This window comes from Phasianus colchicus, chromosome 7 (genome assembly GCF_987193195.1).
Source record: "Phasianus colchicus chromosome 7, bPhaCol1.hap1.1, whole genome shotgun sequence".
Classification (NCBI taxonomy): Eukaryota; Metazoa; Chordata; class Aves; order Galliformes; family Phasianidae; genus Phasianus; species Phasianus colchicus.
In genome coordinates, this window is record NC_143442.1 from 32,802,010 (window position 1) to 32,829,206 (window position 27,197).

The 27,197-nt window shown below is 43.4% G+C and overlaps 1 protein-coding gene across 8 annotated transcripts in view; it reads right to left on the bottom strand.

The window, feature by feature from the left end:
* ERBB4 (erb-b2 receptor tyrosine kinase 4) overlaps positions 1-27,197 on the bottom strand; it is a 507,767-nt gene that overhangs the window by 164,230 nt on the left and 316,340 nt on the right. For all 8 annotated transcript variants that reach the window (XM_090144449.1, XM_090144448.1, XM_090144446.1 and 5 more), the window contains one exon: positions 15,091-15,225. In XM_090144449.1, coding sequence (XP_090000575.1) covers positions 15,091-15,225 — 135 coding nt within the window. The remainder of the gene's footprint in view (positions 1-15,090; positions 15,226-27,197) is intronic.

Consider the following 27,197-nt stretch of genomic DNA (forward strand, 5'->3'; position numbering starts at 1 on the left):
ACTTTGGCACACACCTTGCTGAAAAAAAAAACACATTTTATAAAGACTAACCAAAAGGACAAGCAGGCAGAAGGATGGATGCACATTCACATAGCCTTTCTGCACCTGCCTTAGCTCAGTCCTTGCTGGAGAGTCACCGATGGAGGAAGCAAAGGAGGAACTGAAACCCAAGGACAGGAGAGCCGGCTCCATTTTTCTGCCTAATCCTTACCTCTGGTCAAAGCTCACGTCAGTCTAGCTCTAGGGTCTGGAGTTGAGGGGGAAAGCTACAGGTCTTGCAGCTGGACACAGTGTAAAGCATGGCATGGCCTGCTCACAGCTCCCTGTCTGAGGCAGAAGAAGGAACCAGGTTTGGCCATTTCTGCCCCTTTCTATTCCTGACTTCAGCCCCCTTCTGAATCCTACCGCATGCACTGGGCTTTCCACCACAATATGGGCAGGGAGATAGCACAGAAAATACTTCAATCATCCCTCCAAGTGCCCTCTAGATACTTAAGAGACCTCCTGAACCACTGCACAAGCTACACTTAAAATAAAAACCTTCAGATTTGAAATTCCTAGGTGCTGAGCTGACCCTTGCCATGCAACTAAAAACATGCTCAGCCAATACTGCTACTCCTGGAAATAAAAGTGATCCAGCATCTTCAAATATCATTTAATTTTTTTTCTTAACTTGCATGCCTGCTTCCTGATACATGACTTTGTTTGACAGTGTCAGATGATCATTTGCATTTAAATAGAGATATTTAACAAAATAGCAAGAAAAGGCTGCCAGTTTTCTGTTTTTTCATTGGGAACTCAAAGTCTCTGCTTCATTGTTTTCACCTTTCTCAACTGCACAGACAAAAACTAGCAGCCGAGCTGGTAGGCAGCACACTTCTGAATCACATTATTACATGTCCTTTGAAGGTCAAATAGACTGAGAATTAAAAACAAGAACCAAACTTCAAACAGTGTGTCCATCCTGGTTTCTTGCTTTAATAAGAAAAATAAGCTTGTTTGCTCTCAATATGAACTGGTCAAGATTCTGCCCTCCCATAATTCAGTATTTCACCTGGCTTTTCCACTGTAATAAGGACAGATTGCTACCCATTAAAGATCAGCTCTGTAAATCCTTAACACAAAAACAGTCCCATGGAAGTCAATATAAGCAGCCCGGAGTGTAAGGAACACTGATGGGAGGAACAGCTCGCATGATCAGATCTCTATGTCAGCCTTAAACAATAATAAATCAATTGGCCAAGAGATTGATGAAGTCCCACTACTGAGCTACTTCTCACAGTTCTTTCCATATATATTTCTTCTAGATTGAAGTGAGTCAACATAGATTTGAGAAAAACTTATCAAATGATTCTTGGTATAAGATAGATTTTTTAAAAAATTCTTTGTGTCTCTAAAATACACCAAAACCTACCAACATACATCAGCAATGTCTAAGAAAAATAAGTAATAAGGAAAAAGCAAACCATGACACTGCAGAAGCGTTCTTCCTTTTGCTCTGAGGCAACAGCCAATAAAAAGAGGGAACTCCTTCCTGTGATTACCAGCACTGGTCTCTGGCATCAAGATACCAAGAGCAAAATGAAGTCTAAATTGTAACCAGATGAACCTAGGAACGCTCAGCACTAACAGAGCAGCCCAAACTTCCCCAAAGGAGTAAAAGTCCACCTGCAACTATGCACTATGTATATTCTTATTATAAGCAAAGAGTGATTTAAGAATTAATTGAGATATGCCCAAAGAAATATTTCCAGTGGGCTCTATAAATGCAGCCTTGTCAACCTGCTGAATTCTTGCACGTTAGTGAAGACACATCAGCCAAAGGAATTATCTTCTTTATAAGTGACATATGGAAATGAAGAACCTGGAACAGCCCCCTGCCCCCTCCACAGAAGTGATGCTACAGTACGTTTCTGCTCTGGAATACTAGAACTGCTTTGAATAGATGATGACATTTTATGCATTAGAACGCAGAGGAGGAGGGAAGGAGTTAAAAGGAGGCTTACATAATTTTTACAGAGTTTGTTATGAAATCCAAAACTAGAAAGGGCAGATTTCCACAGGAGGATGAGAATTCGTTTTGCTTTGGCAAACCCCATGTGGAAAACCAACGCCTTGTCTCCTGGGCTCATCTCCCTAGGCCAATACTAATGCCACTTATCTTCGTGATGGAGCCTGGTGCAGAGTACTACTGTCATAACTTCCACGGGAGGTTTTTCTTTGTGGAAGATGCCTCTGCTCTGTTGAATGGAGAAAGTCACAGGCAGAAAGAGCTTGCTCGCTAGGCTGGGAAAGACCAAGGTTACTTTATCCTTGTGCTTTCCTGAGAATTGAGAAGGGCTTTCCTTTGTCTCCAGACTGACTTTATTATTTCAGGAACAGTAAAACCGCAGAGGATTAAGTTACTGACAAGACAAGAAAAATGAAGTCTTCCTCTTAGCTCTAAGCTCACTGTAGTATGGAGAATGCTGCTTCTTCCCCATCAGCTATCCCAGCTGCCATAAGCAGACCCCTCTCAGTAGGGGAAGGAAAGCAGAAATAAGAGAAGAAACGTCTCCCTTTGTACAAAGCTCACATTTATGGATGGCTTCTACCAGGTTAATAAATCATTAATAAATGCTAGCCTGTCTGTAGCATACCAATACTGAAGTGCAAATAAACACAGCCAAAAAAAAGTGGCTTTGATGGTTACAAGGCATGGTTATAAGGAAGCTCTTTACTTGTCTAACAGTCTAAAATAATTGATTAACTATCAAAAAATCCATAAATCATTTATTAGCTCCTTCGTTTAAACTCATCCTCAACCTAAAAACTTCTCTCCTGCAATAATGCTAGCAGGGCCAAAAGGATGATCAAGACTTAAATTTAAGGTCCAGGAAAATAAAACACAATCAAAATATAATTAAAACACCACAGGACAGCATTAATGGGAATTAAAGCCACCATTCTTGTGAAGGATTGTTCTGCCTTTATCAGGCTGTAATGCTTTCTGTGTCCTTGTCTAGCAATTCCTATCATCACGCACTCATTCATTCACACTTCTTTTTAAGTTAAAATAATTTTGCATTTTCTACCAGCCCTGTGCTAGCCATCAGAGACCCTCACACTTTTCAGGATTTCCTTCCTTCATAGCAGAAGAGATTTGCCTTGCAAGAGAAAGTGTAACCTCCTGTAAGAGAAGAGAGCATTGACAGGAACACTAGTGCTCATTTTCTCCTCCTCTCCATATAAGTGTTATAGGACAGAGAAATCTAAGGGCCCAATCCAGCCAAATCCAAGCTTTTCTCTAACAAGCTTGGATTGTACATGGCACTGAAATTATCACTGCTGCTGTGGGAAGCGGCTGAGGTGAAAGCAAACTTCTACTAACTACTGTTTCCAATAAGGACTTTCAGCCTCATTCAGCATCCCTATCATCCCCTGACCTTCCTCAGCAGACAGGAAAAGAGACACAAATGGAGAGGGACTGGGATACAGGCAGCTGCAAATAACCTGGCGTGTGAGATAGGTCTACAGAATGAAGAGATAGGCACTGAAAGCAAAGGGAGAGACCTGGGGACAGCGTGAGGGAGAGGCAGGGCAGAGGGAGCAGAGATAAACGCCAATCAGCCCCAGAGCAAACAAAAACTAACAGCCAAAGGGGATGCACTTCCATGAGTAATGTGTGATGGAGACAGTGCTCATGCACGTAGGGGACTGGGAATCTGTTGAGCGTTCCGAAATTACAGAGTATCAGCAGACAAGCTGGTGGCAGGCACTTTTGATTTTAAAAGAGATTGGCCACCAGAGGTAAAGGAATAAATGGAAAGCCAAGAAGAGCATGTCAGCAGCACTGAACGGGCTCAGGCCAGTGAATTCGTATTTATCACTGACAGCTGCGAGCTGATAGCAAGTGCTCTGTAATGTTACTTCAGCTGCTACAGAAAAATGTCTTCAGGCCACAGGAATGAGTGCAGAAAGGGACCTGAGGGGGGTAATGAAGACACTAGCTATTTTTCTCTGCCTGGAACTGACAGCACTGGTAAGGCTGTACGACTTGATGCATTAATTGGTGGCTTGCTCACCCACAGAACATAAAAACCTTCGCATATGATATAGAGTAAAACTTTACACTGATTAAGCAATTAGGAGCTATTAATTATCACCGCTTATAGCTGTTAGCACAGAGCAGTGGGGGCCAATTCCCCCCCCACTGTAGTGGAGAATTAGTTCCAATCAGCATCAAATGCGTTTCTGAACACACACGTAGGGATCCCAAGCAAATTGGGAAAGACAGCCAGAAAGCAAAAAGGATAGGTCAAGTTATACCTGCTGCTTGGCAGGCTCATCAGGAGCAAGAAGCCCCCAGGAATCTCCCCTTGTAATCATTACTATTAATGAAGTGCATCGCCCTTTGCAAGCCACAGACAACTGAACAGTCTTGCACACATGCAGCAGGACCTGTGCTGCTAAACGGGGCTATGTGGGATGGAAATGGAACTCCCTGCCTCATCTGGGCCAGCCTTAAAGCACAGAGACCAACAGCCCCAGCTTCATTCAAACACAGGGCTGTTACTTACTGCGGCAGAGGAGATGGCACGGTCCATCAGGTATCTTTTCTAAGCACTGTGTGTAAGCCCAGGAGGGAAATCTGTGTGCTGCTAGAGGAAATTTTCAAAGGAGGTGCTCAGCCAACTCGAAGACACGTTGAAAAGTAAATGCCAAATGTAGAGATGTTCAAGTGCTTGTTTAATACCAACTCCTCCACTCCTCAAACAGATCAACTAAGTCAATACCACATAAATCAAAATAACGTCCTCTACTAATGTTCCAGTAATGCTGCCAAAGCAGTAATAAAGTTTGAACAGAGGGGCATACAATTTTCATTTTTTAAACAAAGTAATAACCACAGAGAAAGGAAATGGAAAGTTGGAATTGAAGTGGCTTTTAAAATTCATTGTACTTTTTCTCGATGCCATGCAATACTTCCAGAGTCTGGCTGGGTTTGCTGACATTTTAACCAATTCTGAGTCAACTAAGTGGAAATCCCAGAGAGAATTTCTTCATTCCCATGAAATTTAGAGTCCAGTTTTGAACAAATTCTGCATAAGTGCCATAATATGCTTATTCAGATATAACTGCTTATTCAAAATGTATCTCTGGCTGCCCAAACAGAAGTGATTATTACAAAACAATAACTGGACAACAGAGGCCCTTTCTCTGCTGGAAAACAATGCTTGGACATGTACTCTGCTATTTACATTCAGTGTTTTGCAATCCACAAATATCCAGTGAAAATAATCATGCAAACAGATTTCAGAGTGCAATTTCCAGGATAATCTCCAGCTATCAGAGATCTGCACAGAGGTGACCCCGTGGACATTCTGTCACATGGATATGATGCAGTGAATTGGGAATGAAGTCCAACACTATGCACCCATCTGTACTAAACAACTTGCAAATCCCATATCTGTATGCTTTGGAGCAACCTGCCCACAGATGCCCCTCAGCACAGCAACACAAAGCTTGCACCCTGCAGAGCGAGCAGCAGCCCAGCTTCCAAAGGGTGGAGGCACACAGCAGCTTCAAGAACTACTAGATGCAATTAAGCAGCTGATTTTTCAGTCTTTCTTTTTCTTCTCCTTCCCTAAGCAGCTCTTCAAAGGCAGCTAGCTAGAGCAGCTGTGGCTTGCTGTGAAAGAGCCATTCCACCCACCCACCCACTACAAATCTGCCAATTACCGTTCAATTAGACTGTTTTAAATATTTGGAGTATTTGGGCTTTATTTCCTACTTTCAAGAAACACCGGTGTTTGTGATGAAGCAAGCTGCTTATAATGGAAAGGGATGCTTTCACTTACGCTGAAAGTCTCCCCATTGTGTAATATACTGCTTAAACACCAATCTGCTTATAAACAGGTGGTGCACACTAATACATTATACACACACAGGTTGCCTTTAAAAGATAAGCATTTACCAGGAGTTGCTACGAACTACAACGTGGAGCACTGCTTCAGTTCTGCAGTTACAGAGCAAGTACAATGCTGCAGTATTTTTACACAAGAGCCTGGTATGCTGGCCCAGCAGAGGGATGACTTTCTCCCCACAGCTTCTGTCAGAAGAAAGGAAGACATTAAAACAGGACAGAACTGTATTAGAGATGGGGTTGGTTGGGGAGCTTTTTATTTGTTTGTTTGAAATATTTTTCATTGCAGAGAGATGCCCGTGTCTATGGGGATGGGGATTGTCAGTGCTGGCTTTCCCCATCCTGTCCTCTCTGTGCCCATGACACTCTAAGATCCCTGGCTTTGCAGCAGCTCCTATGCTAGATCCCTGGATTAGGCCCTGGCAGCTTAAGGACTTGTGTCCTCCCAGCATTATCTATGGGCATTAGCCAGGTATACCTGCACTTCTTACTTTTTATTCCGTGAACTCAGCTGTTAGAGGCAGCGTATTTCCATTAAAAGCCAGGTCTGCATGCCTTTCAAATCTGTCTCAAGGACATTTACCAATTGACAAATCCCTTCTGAAAACACTGGCTGAAGTTATTTATTAGGAAACTAAACTGATTCCCTTTATTCAAAACACTGCTCGGAGTAGAGGAAAAGCATTACCTTCACCTTCAAGCAGTGCAGCTTGCTACACCAACGCAGAACAAGCCCTGCATTTCATGTATTCCTCCATCTTCAGTTATATAACCCAGAAAAAACTATCTTTTAAAATAAATTCTTTCTGTTGCTGTATTTGTCTTTCATTTCCAGGTAAGTAAAAAACATCTGTCCTGATGAGATTCCTTAATGGTCGGACAAGCAGCTTTCACACAAACTGATCAAGAAGTGGCAGGACTTGCTGGACATCTCCAATTTAAATTTCCTTTCCAACTGAGATATCCATGAAACTGGAACTTCTGTGAAACGTCACATCATGAGCACTTGATGTGTTCCACATGGAAGAAGCTTTCAGAGGATTCTAAAGAACAGCTTTTGCTGCTGGCTTTGTCCCAGTGACACCCATGCAGGGAATGCGTTCAGGACTATCCTGAGATATCCTCACTGCTCTCCAAACGTGTATTTAAAATGTTAACTGAGCTTCAAGCCATCACCTCAATGAAAGGTTATAATTTAACCAGCTCTACAATAACAAATGTCTTCAGCACATACTTTCTGGAATGCCATTTTCTCTGTAGGTAGTTTCCAATTTACACGTACATCGAAAATGATACACCAGCTATTGTGAAAGTTGGCTTTAAGAGTGAATTAGTCACTTTCCTTCTTTTCTTCAGCCAGAATACAGAAACACTGCTGTTATTGTGGAGTTTTTCAGGGCAGAACTACTGTGCTTCCAAGAACAAAATACCTTGCAAGATAATAGGACAAAAGGACGTCAGCTCACATGTGTCTGGGAACCACTGGTTCTGACTGACACATGTTCACTGTTTACTGTTCTACCTGTAAGGCAGGCACCCTCTGGTCTACAGGAAAGCTCCCCATGTTCTTAAATCCACAACACATTCAGCTCTCATGAGTCTTTGCTAACTGATGGCATTTTTTGCAGTGCCACCCAAGGAAAAGACTCAGAGTATCCTGAGTTGGAAAGGACCCATAAGAATCATATGTCTGAGATCACTGTCCAAATGCTTCTTGAGCTCTAGCAGCTTGGGGCCATGACCCCCAGATTCCTCTCAGCACAGCTGCTTTCCAGCAACTCATCCCCCAGTCTGGGGTGAGTATGGATAGCCAGGATTGCTCCTTTCCAGTTGTATCCAGCTCTAGCACTTGTTAAACTTGATGTAGTTGGTGATTGTCCAGCTCTCTAATTTGTCTAGATCTCTCTGCATGGCTTCCCCACCTTTGATCAAGTCAACAGCTCCTTCCAATTTAGTATTTTCAGCAAACTTAGTCAAAACATCTTCTAGTTGTACATCCGACTCATTTATGAAAACATTAAAGAGAACTGGCCCTAAAACGAAGCCCTGAGGAACCCTGCTAATTACCAGCCTGACATAACAACATTCACTATAACCCCGTGAGCCCAACCCATCAGCCAGCTACTCACCCAAAAGGACTCCATCCTTGCTACCACACTGCTACCTGGCTCCTCAGGTCACCAGGGTGACTTTCTGCTGGTAGTGAATGAGGTCTGGTCCTGCACAAGAGTGTTTTGGAGAATCTGCTTGGAAATGCTGGTGTGCACATGTAACATTTGACCTAACTTAGCCACAGCATCACTTAGAATTTATGGAAGGTGGGATCTTTGGGAGAGACTGCAAGGATCTGAGGTAGCCATAACTATCACGTAATTACTCCAGAATTAAATATCCCGTGGTTTGACCTATGTCAAAATTTCCAGATAATATTGCACCTATCAATACCACCAGTGAGTTACTGTACCCTGGGAACAATACAAGGCCACTGCTAAGATGGTATTTAATCAGAGCCGCATTAATTTAACCAGAACTTGAATTAAATCAGGGTTACCATCAGGCCTTAAAGCAGGCTGACATAAAGAAACAGCTTTACTAAGCTAAGTTTTTGCCAAATTGTTACAATTTCTGCAATATTTGTAGGAAGTATCCATTTAGAAACTGTACTAGGTAATTAGTGGAGACAATAGGGTAGGTAGCTGCTCGCAAAGAGAATCACAGAGTAAAAGAGCAATAAAAAATATGGAGTCAGCACTGGTTCAAATCAACTGAATGCATATTGTGCAGAGATGAGTATGTCAGACAACTCAATCCCATCCAGGTATGTCCATCCTGTTACAGCCAATCCCAATGAAAACTGTTTGCTGCTGGACAACTGAGAGCTGACTTCGTAGGGCACCGTGACACTGGCTAGTTCATCTTCTATTCCTTTAAGTAAAATGCAAAGCACAGTCTGAATGGTAAACAATTAGATTTGTCTGTATGTTTCAACATGAATGAAACACTTGAAAAATGCATTAAGAACCAGCTAATTGAGAGCTCCCCAAAAGCAGCTGTAAGTACGACCTATTACAGCAGAGCAGGGTTGTGGTTCCCCAGGGATCATCACAGGACTGATGCTTGTCAACATTCCAGACAAAAGTTCAGAAACTATTCCGAAACCTCAGGCAATGGAATATGCAGGTGACAGGAAGCCTGAAACCCCAGCAGATGACAGTGTAGGGCAGCAGCAGTACAGGGACAGCTGGGCTGGCTGTGAGCTGATCCCTCGCACCGAGCATCTTTCTGACAGCCAACTGTAGGACTGCACAGTTCAGTTGTGCAGGCTTCATTTTCTGGAAAACAGAGACCATCTGAAACACACGGATGTCAGAACAGATTGATTACCAGGTTCCTCACGTGAAACTTCAACACAAAGGATACAATTTTCACTTTTATAGAGTTATGGCTAAAACACTTTGCTTTTCCCATTCTGAAAGAACATTGAGAAATATTTTACATTGAAGAGCGATTGAAATTATTCAAGAGCTGCAAAGAAAAGCTTCACAGTGCGAGCCACGAGACCCTCTGTCTATTTAGCTTATGAAAATCACATCAAGAGGTGAGCTGATTACACTGTGCATCCCACTGCTGCAGGGAGAAAATGCAGGGTACTCGAGAGCTCTTGGAGCTAGCTGAAGAATATGTAACAGGCGACAGCATCTGTGTTCTTATCAGAAATAAAGGCACCTAGCATTATTTCTTCTAGCAGCAGGGAGGTAACAAGCTTCTTGAGGGATGGCCAACACCTCCACAAGGGCCAGGAGGGGTGGCAAGCTGTGCTTCAGAAATGTACTAACTCAGTGCCAGGCAAGCAGGAGGTACTTTGGGGCACTGGAGTGAAGGATATCAGAGCTAGCGGGGTTTAAAAGTTTCTTTTGCCCTTAAGAAACTTATGAATCAATACGTAAAAGAGAGGGAAGAAACTTTAAAGTGTTCTCCTCAAACGCATTGTGGGATTTATTGAAGCACAGGTACACGGATGAAGACTAAGCCTTTTCTTCCCTTGCATCACGGCAAGAATGTACAACTACTGCCTAGCTCAGAAACTGCAGCTTTGCATTATCAGCTGCAATTAGACAGAGAAGTGCTACGGTAAGAACAATAAGCAACCAAAGCTGTTCTGCTTGAAAAACGTTCTGTGGATCTCAGCGCATTACAGGATCTGAGCACAAACTCCAGCTCAGGACAAGACTTTAACAGGTGCTTAATGCTGTGAGTCCAGCTGGGGCTGGGCACTAGTTAACTTCTGTCTAGCATTTCTTCTGAATCATTTGTTAAAAGGCAGCTTTTTTTTCTTCTTTTCACCCTTGAAAATAGCAAGTAATCTTCTAATCTATATTATCCAAAGTTCCCAGTTCCATCATGAATATGCATCCATAGATTTCAGCACTTTTAAATGCATTGTTGGTTATTTGAATCTACAGCTATGTGCTGCACACAGTGTCCTCAGCTCAGCCATTCAAACCCTTAAGGCTTTCCTGCCAAACAAAACTTCCAAAGCAAAACTCCACTGAAAAATCTGATTTCAGTGCCTTGTAAGAACCTGCAGCAGGCACATGGCAGCTCCCATCACACCAAGGGGCTGCTGAGGACACAAAGGGCACAGATGAAAGCAGCCAGGCTTACAGACACGCTGCACTTCACCTCCAGCTGACCAGAGAGGAGGAGTTTTACCAGTGTAGAGTCATTTTAGACAAGTCTGATCCTATTCTCCTCTTTATTTCTTGCTGGGAGCTGTACCTTGGGTTTCCAGCTCTGAAGGGCAGGCCTCTACCTATGTAATGGAGACCAAATCCAACATGGATGTGGCAACAAGGGAACATGTCCTTGCAAAGCTAAGCTAATGCTTGTATTTGTGGCTTATTTTTAGAAGGAGAGAAGATAGATTTTTAGCATGGGAGAAACAAACTGAGTAACACACACCTAAATGGACAACTTTGTTCCCCAGTGAAGTGTTTTTGAGATTACAGGTACAGGGAAGAGAAGACTGTTTTCAATTACAAATCATTGTAAAAGCTTCATCTACAAGATATGAGTAAGAAAATGCTGTGCAAATAGTAAATAGTGTATCATTTCACCATATGAATCAGAATGCCAGGTGCAGAGGTATCTGCTCTCGCACAGCTGAAGCACGCAGGCTCCCTGGTGCATGTGCTGATTGCATGGCAGCAGTACACACAGAGCCCTACACCCACAGCCACTAGCTGTTCTCATCATAGCAGTATGAGTGTGTAATCCAAAGGCTTCTAACACGAGCTTTTCCGCATGCATTTGATCAGAGCATGAAGCAATGGGTAGAATACGTTCCAGGCTAAAGAAAAAAGAGAAGCAGCATTTAGGATTCATGCATCTGAATCACTTCTATTACAGTAGTTAAGACGCTATGGCTTTTTCAACTGCTTCTTAACACTGATATGACAGTGAAAGCCTGTGATGAAGGGAATCAGAAGAGCAGCACCCAGGGAGTGCAGCATCCCAGGAGTGCACTGGCCATATCCTCTTCTGTCTAGCGCTGATGTAAATGAAGAGATATGCACAGAGCTGGCAGATCCAAGGTATGGAACAAGCACTAGTTCCATTTCAAAGTGTTTTCATTTCACTCTACCCTTCTGTCTCCTTCATCTGCTGACTGCTGTGGAGCAGCAGGGAGGCCTGCGTGTGCCCTCCTCCATGAAGTGGGACCACTCTAAGCTGCTGTGTGTGGCTGGGGAGGAGAGCAGCACCAGCAGCTTGCAACACCGGCCTCCAAGCACCAAAGATAAGGATAGAGGAGCCCAGGGCTGGTGCACAACACCTACTGCAGCTGAAAACCTGTTAAGTGCCGCACACTGGGCACTTCTGAATGGGGGCCTGTGTTCTGTAGGGCCACAGGGAAGATATGATGTCAGCTACCAGTGGTTGGAAGCAAAGCTAGTGATGCTGAAACACGGGGCTGGGGGTTTAGGGCCTGCTCAGAGCATTAAGTATCTAGTTCTGAAGCTGATGTCAGTCAGCATTTTCTTGGTCCTACAACCTTCTCTGCCAGGGAGGATGCTGAGGCAGTCACAGAGCCCTAACCATTCCTGGGGCTGATGCTCTCCTGCTCCTTCAACTCAGAGCCACACATGTCACACAGCTCAATCCACCTACCCCTCTTACACAAACACCTTTACACAGACTTCCCTAAATTCCTACCAGTACTGACTCTGTTGAGCTTGACACAGTAGATTTGGCAGATTTACATTCACACACTGACACAGCTGCTCTGACAGACCTTTTCCCTCTCCTGTGAAAGTTTTCAGATAAGCAGTAAAAAGCATTCATTTTTTTCAAGATATTCTGACAGAGAGTCCCAGAGGGCCTTCCTGATATCTTTGGCACTTAGTGTATTCTCAGTAATGCTGAGCAATGTGTATCACTAAGTTCCAGCACTAAGTTCCAGCGGACTTAGTCAAGATTTGCATTTGACAGAGGCACCTGAGACTTCAGGCAATGTAATACATTCATGTAAAATAAATAGTAAAAATATATTCTGGATCCAAAGCACATGACTCATAGTCTATGTAGAAAAGTACCAAAGACTTTGTGATGCTCTGAGTATCATTTGCAGCAGTGGAAAAACAGTAAGGCTAAGCCCAGCAAGCACCCACACTGCTTTGCAGAGTCTGAAAAGTGACATATGAGCCAAATATGAGAAGCATGTACTCTCACATAATGATACTCCACAGAGATTTCCATTCTAGAGTTATAATTCAGTGTTCATTTTGTTTTCTCTACCAGCACAAATAACTTGCCTTAATTTTTTAGTAAACTACCAGGGTAACATACTCCCTTTCTCTTACCTTTTGACAGGTTGTAGCAATAAGTTTCCACTGTTCTTTGAGTGATTTGGTTTGAAGACTTATATTATATTTTATATATATATATATATACATATATATATATATACACACACACACACATATACACATTGTGTATGTGTGATAAATACATGCACACACATGGACAGCTATTTAATTTCAGGTGCTTTTAAACGGTGATCTCTGTGTGTAACTTCTTTGCTTCCCAAAGCCCTTAACAACACTTTAAAACCATCTTAGCCATTTGTTTGGTTTCTGTAAAACAGGTTTCAGATTTTTACCTATGTGAGTTGTGGAGAATGAAATAATTTAGTTAATTAAGCCAAATTTCACAGGACTTATGAATAGAATTGAGACAGCCTGATTTCTTGGAGAAGGAGACTTATGTTTATTAAATCAAATACCATCCAACTGGGCTCTACTTTGTTTCAAAGATGGGAAAAGAACCAAGATTTGGGTGGCTGTCTTAATGGAGATGCCTCACTACACAGCTCTCAATCACCCCTAAAATTATGCTGTCAGTTTTGTCTAGCACAAACAGCAAAGCTCCCTATGTTTGAGCACAGCTCAAAATGAATGATTTTTCTTTTTTTTCCAGTAACCCAGAGAGAGAGACATACATCCTTTCATCCTGCTGGGGGAGCTAACATTTACCTTCATTATTTTCCAGTGATTGCAAAAGAACTCAGCATTGACCTTGTTCTGATTCCTCTGGAGTCACTAGCAGAACTTTTGCTAGCTCAGAAGGATAGTACTGATGTTGGTTGCTTTTTTAAGAGAGCTTATTGCCTTGGTATTGCAAAAGCATTTTCTGGAAGAGCTGGCAAAGGTTGTAAGAAAGCCCAACAACAGAACAAAACAGAAAAACAACCAAGTCTCTTTTGTGTTGAAGTAATGATTCATAAAAGGGTACAGGCATTCCCTAACCTTCTAAGGTCTTATCAGTTCTGCTCAGAACTGATCACTGCCAGTGATGAGCTTTTTAGTATGCAAATAAGGTAGCTGGCTGTGTTGCAACTATGTCAGGTTTGCAGCCAGAAGGCAGAGGAGCTGAGCCTCAGCTCCAGAGCTGGCAGATGAGGACCAGAGAAGTTTGGCAGGCTCCCACAGGAAGCTGTGTCTCAAGTAGCTGTGCTCTTTCTTTGAGGGCAGCAGGTGAGACACATAAAAGCAAGCCGCCCTTACAGAAAACAACTGTAACAGAAACTGTTAGAAACGAGTTGGTGCTTAAAATTAGGGAACTCAATCAAATAGTCTTTATCCAGAGATTCTTTGTTGGTTTGTTTTCAGAATTCTTAACATGCAACTGAACAATTTAAGGTATTTCTTGGCTGCTGCAGAAGCTAAGGAGGCGATCAGTGATTTATACATCCATGCTGGATGCCCTAGGATGCAGCAAGTGATCCAGAACGGTCCTGTATCCAGAATGTCCAGAACAACGTCTGCTCTGGAGTCATTCCTCAATTCAGATAGCTTCCTCCCAGCTTATACCTGAATTTCAATCTCAATACATCCTAAGAGTACTGCCTGAGAGCATGGTACGCATCTTGAGAATACTTTCCTATAGTAGGAAATATTTCATTTGAACACTTAGTATCACCGTATCACTGATGAATTCACTACAATTCATTACTGCTCCAAGAATCATCTAAAGGTGAACAACCCTAGGGAAGGGAACTGGGAAAACAGGTCAAGCAGATTAATGAAAATATATAGACAAGCTTGAAAATGACAGCATTAAGACAGAGAGCATACGAAACCCAGAGATACTGGTGATGTTGTGAAGACCAGCCCACTCTTTGCAAATTCTGTTTATTCACAGATACACACAAGATAACAGGAGAGCTATTTCTTTCAGATTCTTTTCTTATTTCAAGTGAGAATATCTGTGAGCTTGTACCATAATTACTCCAGCAGCTAATTATGATGCCATAGGCGGAACATTGTGACTCAAGGACCAGACTAAGCAGCAGGAATAATTCCAAAACAAACAATAATGTCTGTGCTTCCGTGGTAGCACAGTGGCATTAGAAATAAACAGAAATAAAAGAACTTGCAGAATAGAGAAAGCACATGAGGAAAAACCTCAAAAAATGCATGATGTTCACAAATGCTCTCTACAGATACAGCGTTTTTAAGGTTAGGCTTGTTCTTACAAGTATCATACAAACTTTGAAGAATGTAGTGAAAGGGGAAAAATTACAAATACAATTCTCCATAACAGAGGACCAGAGACAAACTTGAGGTCATATTTATACTGTGTCAGGCTGTGCTGATGACAAGACAAAGAATCAAACTGGTACTTACATCCTGAGCTGCCATTTGTTGGAACCAAAGTGAAGTTGGAGGCCCAGGGGTTACGCACGATATCCTGCCAATGAATGGTGTCTGCGAAGCAAAGAAATTTGTTCTGGCCAACATACACCCCTCCATTCAGTATTTCTGCACAAAAGAACAAGAGAACATAGTTGTAAGGCTTCAGGCATACATCTAATTGAGTTTACTGCTGCTTTGTGCATGGGAGAGAGAAGGCACAGAATTCAAACATGAAGATTCACACTGTAACCTCAGCCAACACTGAAAACAGGATGGTAAATAGCATACAGCATTTGCAAACAGGAACTGTTTATTTATACGCAGAAGTAGCCTGATGAAGACAGGCACACAGCTGATAGCTTACTGACTGGGTTTCTGTGCTGTTCCAGCATATTCAAGTGTTTAAGAGTACTGTTATTTGTGGGTAAAATAAATCCCAAGACTAAACTCACTTCAAAACACACAAGCAGTCACACTATGCTGCATTTCATTAACACATATGGACACTTAAAGCACAGAATAAGCTGATGTGCCCCCCCAGAGGTAAGAATACTCTCATTCTAGAGTAAGTAAGGAGGGCTGAGCTGTCGGGATGTCTAGAGAAGCGCCCTGTTCGAGCACACTGTAGAGCATACAGCTCTGCAGCCCAGCTGCACAGCTCTTCTGCACTGCCTCACACAATTCTTTACGGAGAGAGTGGTGAGGTACTGGAACAGGCTGCCCAGGGAGGTTGTGGATGCCCCATCCCTGGAGGTGTTCAAGGCCAGATTGGATGGGGCCCTGGGCAGCCTGGTCTAGCATTAGGTGGAATGGTTGGTGGCCCTGCGTGTGGCAGGGGGGTTGGAGATTCATGATCCTTGAGGTCCCTTCCAACCCTGGCAATTCTGTGATTCTGTGTACCGGTGAATCACTATCAACCTCTGAAATTACTATGACTCCATTCTCATCAAACATTTAGTCATAAAACCTATTTAAAAAATCAATACGGGGTCCGTGTTCTTGTATGAATCCCAGCCCTCTGTCCAAGGAGATCACAGTGATAAAGCAAGTCAGGGCAGCAGTCACAGGCAAATTAGGACTTCAGCTCTTCTGACTGTTTGGAAGTAGCACTGGGGTCTCTTTTGTGGCAGTAACTTTTTTTTTTTTAACCTTCTAAACTCTTTTTCTAACTGAGTGTTTATCTTCTTCGCCTGGTTCCCGCATTTCCAAAGCAAAGGAAAATCCTTGCATCTTTCACTCAAGCTAGCAGAAGCAAGGCAGCTAAAGCCTCCTGCACCACTTAGTGTCAGACTGCAACCGAGCAAAGAAAAGCTGAAGGTTGGTTACTAATGGCACCTTCCGATGACATTAAGTGGTGCTATACAGTCATGAGTGTCACACCTCTTAAACTGACATTAAGAGGAAACCTCAAGCACTGTGGCAATGACTAGGTGTGCTGATAGCCCTCATCTCCCACAAAAGCCCTTACAAGCCTCAGTGGGAATACTAACATTGACAAACAACCAGGAATTACTGTGTGTTTCTTTTAACATTTCAGAGCGCACAGGGCACGACGCAGGGGAGGCAGCCCCCAATAAAAGAATGTATTAACTAAAGGATCGTCTGTAAATGCATCTTTCTGCCATATTAATGCGTTCAGAGTATTGATATCTATTTCTCAGAAAGCTCTGATTTGAAAGCTTGGCTTTTCATTGAAAAGGAGCTTAAAAACAACAACAATAATAATAATAATCTTACACAGAAAAGAGCCCAGATTTGTTCTAGTGATGATCTGTCTGTATGATATTCTTATGATCCCTGAAAAAAAACCCACAGCCATCCAGCATCTGCTAGCAATTCTGCTCTGGGGAAAAAGTGGGCTCAGAAGCACACTTGAAAACATGATTACTGATGATTTCTCCGTGTCATCCCAGCTACATAGGATTAGCTAATCCACAATGGCCCAGATTTTGATTAAAAATAACATCTAACAAGTCATGAAAAATGGAGAAATCTACCCTGATAGCTTCTGAAACTTGCATGTGACTCCAAATAGTGCCACTATCAGCTGGTGCCCCTGAACACCTGCTGCTGGCATCACTTCTGCTTTTTAGAGCATTCACTCATAACAATGCCTATCAAATTTTCTGCTTTATCCAAGAAACTTTGGTGCATTCTTGTGTATCAGGCACCGCCTCACTCTAAAAATATTTCTAATAGTTTCAATTTGTGGAGAAATACATTTTTTTCAGTGTAAAAGTAATCAGAAACTGGCCCCTCTTTACTGAAGGCTTTTCCTGTGATTTACGAGGAGCAAACATGGAAGGCGGCCCGACTTCCCTCACCACTGAATAATGGCAGTCACACCTGCTGCCTGTCCCCCAAAACCTGGAGAAATGCCCCAAACCACACCATTTCTCATAGACGACAGGATTCAAGTCTACAGGTCTGCTCATGCAAGGAGGCACTAAGAAACCCGAGTAACAGTATCAAAGTTGGGCTCTTACAGCTGTTAAATGGCCATCAACTCCAAGTTCAGGACAACCCTTCACGTGCTTTTGCTCAGCTCCTCCCGTTCTGTCGGATCTAAACTCGGTCCCCTTCCACCTCCCTTTCCCCAATTGCTATTGTATGGTTCTTTATGCAGAGTCTTTGGCATGTGTAAATCAGCACAGATGTATTGGCTACACTGAATTAACAAACTCAGATTCATTCTGTGCTTCTGCGCCCTCTCTTAGCAAGAACAATGCCTGAAAAGACCTAATAAACCCCGGTACGTGTTAAGCAAATGAAGCACAAACGCAATCAATATACAAAAGAGTTACTGTATAATGAACTCATCATCATAAAGTCATCATCTCCTTTTAATTTACAGCGCCGAAAGTGGGTGATAAAGTTAAACAATAAACAGGAGGAGCAAGGCGGGGATCTCCAGCTATGGAGATGAGCAGGCAAAGGAAGGCAGGCACAAGAGGGCTTTTTCCTCCTTTGTGCAGCACCAGGAGCCTTCCTGCTGGGCCCTGCCAAGGACAGACAGCGGCCAGAACAACACATCCACCAGCGGGCTTTATTTCTCCCGCAAAGAACAAAGCCAAGGGCTGCTGAAGATGCATGAACAAGCACTGCTTACAGCAGCACGTACTTTAAATACCCTATAGAGGAGAGTATTTCTGCCTTGTAACACAATTTCTGTGCGATGCCAGAAAATGATTAATCCAAACCCAGCCCTGCTGCCCAGAATGGAGCTGCATGGGCTGCAAACGTCTCCTGTGGGCTCCCATGCTGCTCCAAGAGGGGATTTGGAAGCAAGTGCCCTGCCAGCTCTCTCCAGGAAACGAGGGGCAGGTGATGGTGCAGGCTGCCAAGAGCCACGCGTGAGTCTCACCGTCCTCCGTTTTGGCACCAGGGGTGCAGCTGGTGCTCTGAGCAAAGGAGCAGCTCCAAGGCCTTTTGCCAATCTATTCTGAAGTGAATAAAATCTTATCCTCCTTATTAGAGCTACTCTTCTGGCTCAAAAGCAGTATAATGCTGTCACCCAAGTTATATGAAAATAAAGCAGCGAGCGTGCTCACCACTGACTTCTGTCACTATTTTGCTTATTGTGTGGAGAGCTGCCAAATGATTGTGGGGAACTTACATCTGCATATTATTAAAATTCTATTAAATGCTTATTTATCCAGGGACTGGAATCAGAAATGTATTATCCATTTTATCTGCTATTTTCTGGCTTCCATTAGCCAGGAGATGAAGCAGAACAATTACCACGTACTCTGGTAACCTACCTTACAATGCCAACAGCAGAGCTGTGATGCATACAGGTCTCTGGCAGCCATGAAACACCAACCTCTTCTACTTCCATAGAGGCATAGAGAGATACAGCATGTGCAACTTATACTTGGTCTGCTATGTTCAAAAAGGGCTAAATTCAAAGCACTTGCACTAAGTTTGAGTGGGGTCAGTAAAAACGTGTTACCAGCTGCCAGAAGCTTCAGACACAAACGGACAGTAGCTCTGTACATATATCATCTGGTTACACTGGAGATAGAAAGAACTACTTCTCATCCACCTGCCAAAAGGGCATTTTCTTCAGCTGCTTTTTCTTATGTACAGTAAAATCCCCCATGATCTGTTATCTATCTAACTCCTAAAGTGGATTCAATTGCCAAAACATGCTCACATCCTGCTCTGTACCCTTAAGTGCAAATAACTTGTGTGTTGATATGCAGTGGGAGCTGCTGGCAATTACTTTGCAGTACAATCTAGTTCTAAAACAGTTATAAAATTGGTTATAAAACTGCTACTTTTATTGAGGGTTACAAATTAAAAGCTCCTTTCTGCTCCCAAAAAGCCAGCTGCCACACTGAACTGGAAGGAGGCACGATGAGATGGAAAAGAACTAGCTCTAGAGTGGACAGAGAAACAGAAAGGATTTAGTTCAGATAACTGTTAGGAACACCTACTGCAACAACCTCAGAAGCAAAACAGAAGACAACTTATACCTTCCACGGTCACTGTCCCTTAACAAAGCAGCTGCCTCTTACACTACACCACGTACTGGTGTTCTCTGCACATACATATCACAGTGCATATTAATGACACTTACTTTCCAAGGTCAGCCTCCATTACAGTCAAAGCATCTTCGCATGCTGACAGTGCTGCAGTTTTGCCACCATCACCCAGATGATAGGGATTTGTTGTCAGACATTGTACCAGCCTCAAAACACTGCCAATGTTTGAGATGCTGTTTGTGAAAATGGCTTTGGCCTGGAAATTTCATGCCAAACCAAGTCTTTTGATCTCTTAGCACAGTAGATTGCTCACAAACCACTGGGAAAGCACTTCAGGTCCATCATTAATAAGCTATGTCTTAAGGGTAATGAGAACTGTGTGCTTTAGGAGACAATAGCTCATCCATCATCAATCAAGGTTTGAAGTTTTTATACAGATGATTTAAGAAGAGTCCGACTGTGTAAAATTGAAATGTCACGTTTGTATTGGGAGATAGGGGGAGCTTGATAATGAAAATGAGAGTTTTAACCTTCTCCATTTCAGCTCAATGACCATACTGAGAAGCTCACGGATGTGGAATCTGTGTACCAGCTAGAAGCCCCGCACAGCCTTCGATCTCAATTACACAATTTCAAGTAAAGATTACTTGGGTCATTAGCTAGAAGTCAGTTTCAAGGCTCGACAGCAACAGCAAAATATTCTTTATTTCTATCACAAGCACTCAATGTTATGTGCAGGCTGTGAGTCCGTATGTCCAACTGCTCAATAACTAAGAACACTGGCTGTAGCAACTGAGCATAAATCTTCAAAATCTTGCCCCTTAAATGAGAATGAGCAATCTCACCACTTCTCACTGAGTTGGATGGGCTACCTTTTCACCATTTCATCGCAATAGTGCGTGAGGATGGATCTGCATGGTCCTTGTGAGTCATTTAGCTACTTCATTAAAGGACAACAGGCTCTGGCCAAGCCGTCTTCAGCAATCTCACCAAAGAGTTTAATTAACAGCTAAAGTCATATTGAACAAACTCAAAGAGGACACGTGGACCTGCTCAGATAATTCCTGACTTTGTGCACGTCCTGAGTTCTTCCTCTGCACCACCTTATTAATTTTAAGGCATCAAATCATTTAACACGGTATTTATTTTACTTGGTAAAAAGAAATAGCGCTGTAAATCCTTCCAGCCCTTTGGGGTAAACACGCCAGATTTACAATACACATTCCACGCCTACCCCATTTGCAGAGAACCACGAGCACCATGTAACTCAGCATCAGGCTAATGGGTCCCATTTTTCCTTGTGCTCCGAGCAGCTACTGAGACCACAGGGCACATAAAACACATCCACGTGGCCCCAAGAGCTTCAATGTACAGAGAAAGCCATCCAGAATGGAAGACAGTAGAAACAGCTAAACGAAACAAGTAACAAAAAAACATCCCATCTATCTGAAAGGAGAGAAAACAGATATAAACTCAACTTAAGATGTGCTTCTTTTCACAAGAAACAGTCCTGTTCTTCAGTGTAATATACTTTACTAAACACCCCTGGCTTCTGCTAAAGTAGAGAGTATTTCTCCATAATCCAGTTAGACTGAGTTGCACTAGTGGCTGCTCAATTAAATGCATCTTGCGATGATCACTGCAGCTTCAGCCTACTCAATTCCCTCAGAATGTTTAAGCTCAGGTTTAAACTGATATCATCTCCTTCACCTCCAATTCTGGTGGAGTTTTCCTACTCGTGCAGTCATTACTCCAGCTTGGTAAAGGAGAATAAAAGGATGCACCGACTCCAGCCAGCCAGCACAACTTTCCTTAACCATGTATCTGCCATCAGTAGCACAGTAGCCTTGATTCTAATTAACTAGGAGAGGAGCATAAAGCCATATGATCAGCCTTAAGTCTGGCATTTCCTCTGCAGATGTTATCTGCAGAAGCAGCAGGAGCTGTTTATGATGTTACCCACCTCATCTGTTTGGTTCCATCCACATCACTTGTTTCTGAAAGCTGTTTGACCCTGTTGACTTTGCAGGTGAGGAGCTTTACTGTAACACACAGACTCTGTTACAAGGATATTAATTTTCAGAAGATAACTGCATCACTTTTTTTGTGAAGTCAAATTTTAATCCTGGTGTTAGCAGCCAACTGTTTGATTTACTGCTTTCTCAATCTAATTTTCGGGCAGGACAGGTAGATTAACGGGTCTAAAACATAACACTGTAATGATAGGGCTTCTTGTGGTGTCACCAAACTAGGAGAGAAGCACTGCAGACAACAAAATGATGGGTCACCACACAGTGTGCTGCATGAGCAAGAGCAGAGGCTGGAGTGGGTGATTCCTGAATGTCCCTTCCAACCTGAATTATTTTATCATTCCATGACTATCTACCACCTACTGCACAGTCCTTACAGTGTTCTACATGCAAACTGATGAAAAAGCACATTCACGATGCAAAACACCCATGCAGAATAAGCCATGTTAAAAGCATGTCACCCACGCGTGTCAAGAAGTGCTTCAGCCACAGGCATTCAACAATTCAAAAGGTTCAAAACCCGCTGATCCCAAATAATCCTCCCTTCCTCCCTGTCCTTGTTCCTCAGCAGAAAGCCAGCAGACGGGGAGATGATGTACAGTGTGCTGGCTGCACCTTCAGGCCACAGAGCAGACTGGTATCCAGTGGCCTCGTCCAGAGGCTCTGACAGATATCACAGTACTGGCATTTATTTCTGCTGTCTGATCAGCTTTAACAGCGAGCATCCTGTGCGATATGATCTACTGGAATGACCCAAAGCAGCTGTCCCAAGGCTTGCCTTTCAGTCTTTCATGACACAGACTCTGCTTTCTGTGTCAGGCATCCTCTAAATCTTTCAATGAAGACTGAACAGATCCCAGAGCTGCTGCTTCTGCCCCATGGAAATGTTACCCGTGCCCAGAGGTTGTACATCTGCATCAGCTCCTTTATCTGTCACACCAATCAGATGCTGCAACAGTGCAGTGACAACACACGGCCAAGCCACTCCTCTGTCTCACTGCATTGGTTCCACAGTCATTCTTCCTCAGAGCTGGTGCTGCCAAGGAAGCATTGCTCCAGATGGATGGTTTCTGCTCCTGAGGGGCAGTCTGAAGAAACGTGGGGCAGAGATGAGAACCTCCCATTTCAGGACAGAGAACATTGTAGCTGGTGCTTAGAGCATCTTTCATTTAGCATCAACTGCATGAACCAAATTTGAGAAATACCACTCAGAACACTTAATTTTTCTTCCCTAAACTTTCTAAAAAATTCTCTTCATAAAATGCTCATTTCTTCACCCAGGATAGGGACACATACCCTGACTGATTCACTTCTGTGCTGCTAAGACAGACAAGCATTTAAATGCCTCTCCTTGGCAGGACACTTGATATATAATATTTTGATCAAACCTGAAATGTTTCATGTCTGCTAATGGCAGCTCTCAATTTATCTTTCCCATCTGCAGCGATACGTAACAGTGAGACTGCCTGTCCCTGTTCTCCTGCAATCATCTCGTCATGGGAGGCATTGTGCAACTCAATGCTGCATGAAGGTTTGTATGCCACTGCTGCACCCTTCCCAAGTGTTCCTTTAATGTGGGAAGCCAAGCAGCAGCGCAAACAGAAACCTCACCAAAACCAGGGGCATCTGACCGCAGCAGGGTTTCCCTGCAGCACCCCTGCAAGCTTCAACTCCAACATTATTTGGCAGCGTGTTTTTTGATTCTTTTCACGCAGCCAGACAAATTCAAGAAGCCTGCTTTCTATCCCAAGCACATCTGGCACTCAGGCCGCGCGCTTGGCAAACAGACTGATGGCCTTCTGTCTTGGAGTGCGAGCGCCTCAAGTACATCCTGATTGGCATCAGCGTGCAGAAATTCCTTCTCCCTTCAATAAAATAGTTAAGATCTGGATGTAGTGGTAATTTCTACCATTTACTGAAAGGCTGTAAAAAATTACTGGCTCCACAGAGCCCTTCTCTTTCAAAACTGTCATAATGTGGCTTGGAATACTCTGGGAAGGGTGCCCAGAGCTGCGTCCAGCTGCATCCTGCGCTTCAGTACAAGCATTTGCATACAGGCTGGTAATTGGCATGCAGTTAGTTGGATGCCAGATACAGCAATTGCATAACCCAGCTCATCTTTTTTTTTTTTTTTTTCTGGGCCTGAAAGGGTCTCTGTTTGCTGAGCTTAAAATCTCTATGGGATCTGCTCAAGAACAGTTACACACCTCCAGGCCACTTGGTCAACCTGCCCTGAGATATGACACCAACTCATTGAAGAGGAATTTTAGTGGAAAGCTGTCTGAGATGGGAAGTGCCCGTGACTTTCCCTGGCTTTGCTGTGCTGAGGGTGTTTGCATGACAAACTGCCGGCCCCACTCCTGCACAGGGGCTGCCTAGCAGCTCCAGCACAGCTCCTGGGAGCAGAGGGCTGGGACTGTTTGCCCTCTCACCACTGTGGCTGGAGACAGCCAAAAGAGGGTCTGTAAACTGAGGAGCAGCCTACCTGATTATTCTAATTAACACTCCTCTCTTGTTAGTTAAGAAGTTTGCTAAGGTCTGAGCCTCTACTATCCAAACTTGCTTAGTGGTTTTTTTTTTCCTTTTTCTTGTACAATTGCTACGAGGCCAATTTCAGTACTGCTTCTTGCTTTTGCACATACTACACCCAGACTTAGAATCTGATGAGATGTTGGGGAACCTGCTCCTGCTGCCAAGCACTGACACCATGGGCACACAGCCAACACGTGCTTGCTAATTGTTCTCCAGCCCCAAACCTCACATGTTCTGCAACCATCACATCTGGCCACAGACCACTTGGCCTTAGTCACACCAAGTTCTGCATACCTAATAAAATACAACAGTGTCAACAAATGAACTGTGGCTATTACAAATATATATATATATCCAGAGTTCATATTAATTTTAAGATATGAACCTCAAACCAGATACTTATGTGGGCAAATAAGCACCTTAACCATGCCTATACAACCAATTGGGTCAGTGGGCACTAGAGCAACAGTGACAAGGTAGTGAGCACAAGGCACAGCTCAGGATTGCTCTATGCACTTTTTTTTAGAGCCAGCATCTCTCTCCTCAAGCGTTCTCCACTTCTTCTGCTTGCTGTTAAGTAAGAGTCCTTCTCACCTCCCACCAGTCTTCATTTCATGAAGGCCTCCTCCTACCTCTCTTCTTAAAAACTACCATGAAAACATCCTCTTTATTCTTTCTTTCTAGCAGTACTGTGACCAACAGGGCTGCAAACATTCCCAGCACACACCTCCTTCCTTTTCCCAGCAGGTGACCTGCTCTGAACCCAATCTGCTGTCCATTACAACACAGTAGACCAAGAGTGTCCCCTTGGCCTGGACTGACATGGACTTGAGACTGCAGTGAGCTGTGTGCCCCATGCATAGAGGACATCTCTGCTCATGCATGGTGGGCAGATTTTGTCCTGTACCCGGGCAACCTCAGCAGTAACAAGGGTAACCTTCATTGTCATAGCTGGTAGAAGAACGCTCTTCCCAGAAGAAGGATGGTTTTGCCTCCAGCATTTCACCACCGTGCCATTAAACTAGCCCAAACATCTTCTATCAGCAGGCAGCGATAGTGCACAGTTTGTCCTTGTCTGCATTCTAGCTAAACTGTGTTTGGCACTGATTAATGATATCTATTTCAATGAGATCATTTTTAATAACGTAGACAACAGGAGGGAAGCGTAAGCACCCAGATCCACCAATGCTGTTGTTACAGCTGCTGTCCTCAGTATTAAGGACAAGTCTTAATATTTTTTTGCCTAGGAGCTTCCCAGCACACGAATAGATGATGTGCTGAGTGCAGAGTAGCTGAGGCAGAACAAAGCAGCTGCTTTCCCAGCTTTCCGTTGCATTCAAGCTTGATTCTTTGCACTCTGCACTGCCCATGCTTAGTTTTGTGGCTTTTCTTACCATTGCTTTTTAAGGTCAATCCATCATCATCAACACAACTGATAAGTAAATACATTAGTAGAACAGATATCCTGAATGATTATTTCTCTCTGAGTGCTGTGGCCCAGAACTACACAGATGTTAGCAAAGGGACATGGTTGTTGATTTGATAAAATGCTGGGGAGGGAAAAAAATATTCTTCTCAGTCTTACAACTTTTCCTTTGGCTTCAGTAGCTTTTTTTTTTTTCCCCCTTGTTTGAGCTTCAAAACTTCTTGCTCAAATTGCATACAAAGTCAGTGCAAGGCTGCAGAAGTGATATACCTGGCTGTTCCTGGTCTTCAAAGGCTACAAAACATCTGTTGGTTGGCAAGAGCAATTAATTAGTGAAACTGAAAAGATGGTTCCTTTTTCACAAAGGCTTGGATGAAGCAGAGGAGGGGGGAAACAACTCCAGGAAAGTCAAACCTCATGAAGGCCTGTAAGCTGTGTGCCTCCGGGCAAATTCCCAAGGCTGAAATCTCAATGAATTTAATGGTTCTTAATTCCACAGGATTTCTAATTACAGCTCAGAGAAGGTAATGAGATGTGACGTAAATGTTTAAATGAAAAATAACTAAAATAAAAAGCCTGTCAAAGTTACCAGCCAGCCCCTCAGACCCACAGCAGGGATCGCCTTGCTGAGCAGCCTGGGGTGGCCAGGCAGGGTCCTATGCCATGCCCAGTGCTGATGTACCTCCCAAATCACCTCCCTTGTTAGGCTACTAACGAAGAAGCCCTTGTCTTTCAGTGCACCCCTAAGTCTAACTAGTTTTGGTGGTTACCACAAGCTGCATATTGGAGCGCTCCTATTTTCATAGGAAAAAAAAATACCCATCTTCCCATCCCAAATCTTTCACGTCATATTCCAGTGGGTGAGGAAGACAGTGAAAATCCAACTGCACACATGAAAGGAGTTGGGAAAAAGCCATCACTGATCTAAGAGCTGCTGTTTTCCTGGCACACTCTCTAGTGAGGGTTCCCACTCCTGCACGTAAGGGGCCTTTTGAAACCCCAGCACTGCAAAGCACCTCTGACCAAAGTCAGGGGAGAAATGGTCAAGAGTAGCAAGGTTGAACACTGTGGTCTCAGCAAATGTACTGCAGGGCTTTATGCCTGATCATTCTGTCACTAGCTTTCTTATTTCAGCTTGTGAGAAGACTTTATCCTTCCCTGCTTTACATCATTTGAGAACTAAACTCTCACAGAAGGCTCCTATGAGCAATCCACCTATAGGATGGACCCATGTGGATCAACAGTCCCCTGAGCCCCGACATCTCTCCAGACACAAGCACCTGCAGAGAAACCAAGCCTCTGGCACAGCACCACTGCCATCTCCTTATGAACAGACAATGCATCCCCACTGCAGGGCAGTTGGGGAAGAAAAGGTTCCAAAAGGTTTTAAGCTTGGTGCTCTGGGCTGAACCTTTAGCACAAACCACAAAGTCTGCATAAATCCATCTTGCAAACAGTAGGAGGGGAAATTCCTTGAGTGTGTAATATGCAGGAACCTCGCAGGTTGTACCAGAATGAGAGGCACAAAGGCACATCCAAGTGACCTCTGGAAAGCACACTGCTGTACATGCACATTTTGCAAAGACTGGTTACTCTCAGATGAATGAGACCAACATCTGCTTA